Consider the following 4,650-nt stretch of genomic DNA (forward strand, 5'->3'; position numbering starts at 1 on the left):
AACTCAATGTTTTCCTCAAACTGATTTTTAGTTTTTGTTATGCAATTTTTAGGTCTTTGCTACTGCTTTGCTTATTTTAGCTTTCATTTCAGAATCCATTTATCTAGTTTTAGCTTATGTTTCTACTAGTTTTAACCTTCACCTACTGTTTGGCTAATATTAGCTTTCAGCCACAGTTTTGCTGGTTTGACCTGCTGTTTGCCAATTTAACATTTTAGCTGCTGTTCTGCTAAATGTAGCTTTATGCTGCTTTGCTAGTTTTAGCTTTCAGCTATTTTGCTGGTTTTAGCTGAAATGCTGCTGTTTCTAACTTTTAACTTGCTTTTTTGGGCTGGTTTTAGCCTTTACCTCCTGTTTTGCCATTTTAGCTTTTGTTCTGATATTTATAATCAACAACCCAGTTTCTGTCAGTCGTGCTGCTTTTTTGCAGAAAAATGCTAAAGTTTCAAGCGTCAACAGGATTCAGCTTGGTGTACTTTTGGCTCTAAATGAACCTTCGCCCACCTGTCAGCTGACAGACTGATTCCCGTATCGAAGGCTCGGGCGACGACGATCATTGAAGATCTGTCTCCAGCTTCAGCAGCCTGCAGGAGGTACTTAAAACCTTTCATCCGGTTTCCTGCGTTGTCCTGCCGACGACACAAACGGGTCAGAAACAAAAACAGACCAAACCCGAATGTGTAAAGATCAGACGGCGTAGGTTACCTCCACCTCCATGTCGGGCAGGATGTGATGAGGCAGCTGCAGGTAACACTTCCCCAACGCCACGATGGCCTCCAGCTCTCCACACAGGGCGGCTCTCTCCAGGTGGAACATGGCCGAGTCCTGATCCCACTGCTCGTCCTTCTCACAGAAACGACCCGCCTCGTGGTAGCGGACCATGGCCAGGTGGACCTGAACGGAAAACATCTTGTGAAACCCACGCAGGGTTCAACTCCGTTGGATGACTGTTGCGTCGGCTCACCTTTCCCAGGATCGACTGACCGATCTTCTTCTGCAGCAGAGCGTTGAGGCGCTCCACCTCGGTGGCCACGCAGGAAGGTCTGTGCACGTGAGCGCGAGACGAATGGAAGAAGCTCCACTTCTCCTCTGTCAGCTGAGCAGAAGCAACCATCAGATAAAACGAGAGGCCCGAGTTAGAACTCAGGGCGAACATAGGATCTGAGCTCAAGGCACTTCTGACACGAGTAAACGAAAGCAGACGAACAGAGCGATCGTGGCGAAAAGCGTTAGCTGGATGGCAAAGTCGGGGGACTGGAGGTAGATGGTGTTTCTGATCCAAAAATCACTTTTTTTATCGTTCTGTATTTTATGGTTTGCTTAAAGCAGTGGGCATAAAAACAGCAACAGCTCGTTAATCAACCGTACAAACTTCATGCTTGGCACATTATCAGCAAAGATAAAGCAGCGAGCTTCTACGCCTCCATGCAAATAATCACCCCTTCGTTGATGGGACTTTGTGAATTTAAGTTTGCAGAAACTCGTGGAGGAGCTACCATCTTCCTCTAGTGAGGGGGGAACAAAGAAGATGAGGAGGAGCTGAATGAGATGGATTTTTTTTATTTATTATTGTTAAGCAGCTGATGTGGGTAAAAGGGAACATGAAGGAGGTGAGAGTTGGGTTATTTGATTACAGCCAGAATGATTATGAATGAGGTGAGGATGGAAGTGACACATATTTATTTGTGTTTGTTTACCCTTCTGATACTGTCGTCATCCGACTCAGATAAAGTTCTGTGGTAGCGATGATGGGCCTATGTGATGATACAACATGCATTTCAAAACCTGCTGTCAGGAACTCGAACTTGACGAAAAGCATTTTAAATGTAAACTACCTTGTAGAAAACTGTCTTTAAAGCAAGAAAACCCAACTACCGTATTTTTCAGATTATAAGGCGCCGTGTAATCGGTTCGAGGTCAATAAGCACAACCAGAATTAACACATAAGGCTCACTGTTAATTTTTGAGAAAATTAAAGGATTCTAAGTGCGCCTTATTGTCCGAAAAATAGAAAAATACGGTAACTGGTCAAAAAATGTGTTTATGAAGAAAAACTCTTTACGTTAGATAACTAATCTGTCCCCTTCTGACCTGTACATTAGAACTTCAAGTTGTCCGATGTATTCAAATCGAAGAAAACTGGAGCTCAAACGGAAATATTTACCCCGTCTATGTGGTCGTTTGGATCCCCTTCGCTCCTCCTCTCGCTGGGATAGCCGCTGTCTCCGCCACTTTCTGAATCCTGCAGGCAACAAAACTAAATTTCTAAGTTACTTTGTTACATGTAGGAACCCAAGAGATACCAACAATCTATAGTCCTGCTTTAGTTTACACTTAAAAAGATAATCTAGTAGATTAGAATAGGACAAAATAGACGAACTCATGCAGCAAGTTATGAAAAATCCTCTCGTTTGACCTCGTTTAGAGTTCAATCAAACGGTGTGCTATGCAGCAGTGGCCAGTGAGGCTTAGAAAAGTCAAGATCAGGTAAATGGATCCGTTTTTAATTTAAGGCTGCCAGCTTGGAGCTGTGTTGACTCTTTGCAACCTGTTGTTGCAGTTTTCTAACACTTGGGGGCAGTGTTGACTAAAATCACCAGGCAAAATTTGAATATTTTATTAGAATGTCCTGTTGGGAGTGCTTTGAGATGCAGTACTCCACCCTCCTGAAATAAGACGGAACCCACCTGACAGCTATCATTACGCAACAGCAGCAGCAGCCTCGCCCTGCAGGAAAATGTGCTGCAAGGAATACCTAAAATAACTCAACAACATTAATCCTTGTATATTATCCCCTCAAAAACCTCAAGAACTCAAAGATCCAGGTACCATGCAGTGAACTGAGTCTCATACTGATAAAGTTTTTGATTATGACTACTTTTTGTATCCTGCTTTCAGTCATATGACGCTGATTCAGCATTCATAATGCTCTCTTGTACATTTTGTTTTGAAATCTTACTGCTCCTGAACATGTTGTGCCGTTTTAAACCGCTATATATCAAAACATTCAGCTCATTTGGATGAGCACTGTGACTTAGTATTTTTTTTGTACTTCTATACTTTTCAAAATACTTAAAAATATTACATATTTAGCTATACACGTATAGCTTTATTTGTGCTACTTTTAGCAAACTTTCTGCTCATTTTTACTTCTAGCTAGACTTTTGCTTATTTAAGTTTTGGCAAAGCCTTTGCTACATTTAGCTTTTAGATTGGATTTAGCTTCTTTTAGCTTGTAGCTAGTGTCTTGCTTCTTTTAGAGTTAACTCAGTTTTACGAAGTCATTCAGCGTTCACACTGTACTTTATGTTAAAAGGCGGTTTGTCTAGTTCCTGTTACTACGGTAGTCGTTTTGTTTCTACCCTGCAGAGAAAAAGAAATAAGAAAGAAAACAAAGCTGAGAAACCAGCAGTTCCAAACGACGGGCTGTCGCCTCAGGACATTGTTACAGACGGGCCTGTTTTCACGAGCAGCGCTTGTGAACACGGTCATTGTTGCACCGGCCTCAGCTGCTGTCATCCTTTCAACAAATCTGACTTTTGGCCTTCGTAAATCCTCATTACCCAGGGGGTCAGAGAGCCGCTTGTTTGCTACAAGAGCTGCACACAAGCCGTCGTTCGCAGCTGAAATTAGCTGAATTCCCATAATCCTCACTGTGTGGGGAAAAAAAAGCTACACAAACAAAGGAACAGCGAACTGTGAACGCCTCACGAGCAGATTAGTGGAGTCTGTAAACAAGCTTTCATGCATAAAAATGAAGGATTTGCTCCTTTAACAAATTGGCCCACAGAGAAAAATAATCACAATTTGAGTGAGAAAGCCTCAATTTTGAATGTAAATCTGAGCAAATTACAGAAAATAAAATAAACAGGATTGAAAAGATGGATTTAAAAACACAGTTCTAACTCATTTTTATTTAAAAATTCTAAACTTTTCAGACCTCGAACTTTTCTTTTGGGCCATTTTTGACAGTTAGGTACAGATCAACTGTACATTGACAGACAGGATACAAGAACCGACTCTTCAGGGGGGAAGGAACATTTTTAACCCACGTTTATGGTCTTAAGATGTTTTTTCTTGTTAAACACTAGGTTTTTTTTTTTTAACTAAGTTCTGATTTAAGGTAAAATATGAAAACAGTGAATGTTTCAGGGATACGATGTGCTTCACTTGTTGCAGAACGTGCAACAAATGAAACAACAAATACTGTGCACGGCAAGGTTGAATAAAATTAGGGCTGGTTTTAAACTTGCTCAGTCCTCCATCTCTGCATTTTATATGATGTTTGAGCTACTTCAAAAAGAAAAATCTATTTTACCTTTATAAAATGAATAAAACCTGCAAACACAAATACAACCTATATTTTATTTTTTATACATTTTAAGACCTGGAAAATACTAAATATAAATTTCAGACTTTTCAAGATTGTGTACGAGCCCCGTTTTAAGGAACTTGGACTAGAAGTGCAAAAATAGCACATGCTTATTTTTTTGTTCATTTTAGTGTAAAAACCCGACTCACGCTGCAGATATTATTCAATGTGTTGCATTCTTCCAGTTTAAAATGTTCTGGGAAACAACTTTCTATGTTATACTTTGGTTTTATTTTGTTCAGCTCCAAGTTTCATTTTTAAATCTTAAGGCCAAAGTC

The 4,650-nt window shown here is 40.5% G+C and overlaps 1 protein-coding gene across 4 annotated transcripts in view; it reads right to left on the reverse strand.

The window, feature by feature from the left end:
* Positions 1-504: 504 nt before the first annotated feature.
* Positions 505-4,650, reverse strand: part of LOC119423750 (eukaryotic elongation factor 2 kinase) — a gene marked incomplete at both ends in the record, with an annotated part of 5,238 nt that continues 1,092 nt past the window's right edge. The window contains 6 exon segments of one of the 4 annotated variants that reach the window (XM_037691159.1): positions 505-629; positions 706-894; positions 965-1,096; positions 1,440-1,505; positions 1,698-1,754; positions 2,165-2,242. In XM_037691159.1, the coding sequence (XP_037547087.1) occupies positions 505-629; positions 706-894; positions 965-1,096; positions 1,440-1,505; positions 1,698-1,754; positions 2,165-2,242 (647 nt within the window). 4 annotated transcript variants of the gene reach the window in all.

This window comes from Nematolebias whitei, chromosome 17 (assembly GCF_014905685.2).
Source record: "Nematolebias whitei isolate Nwh7 chromosome 17, NemWhi1, whole genome shotgun sequence".
NCBI classification, from domain to species: Eukaryota; Metazoa; Chordata; class Actinopteri; order Cyprinodontiformes; family Rivulidae; genus Nematolebias; species Nematolebias whitei.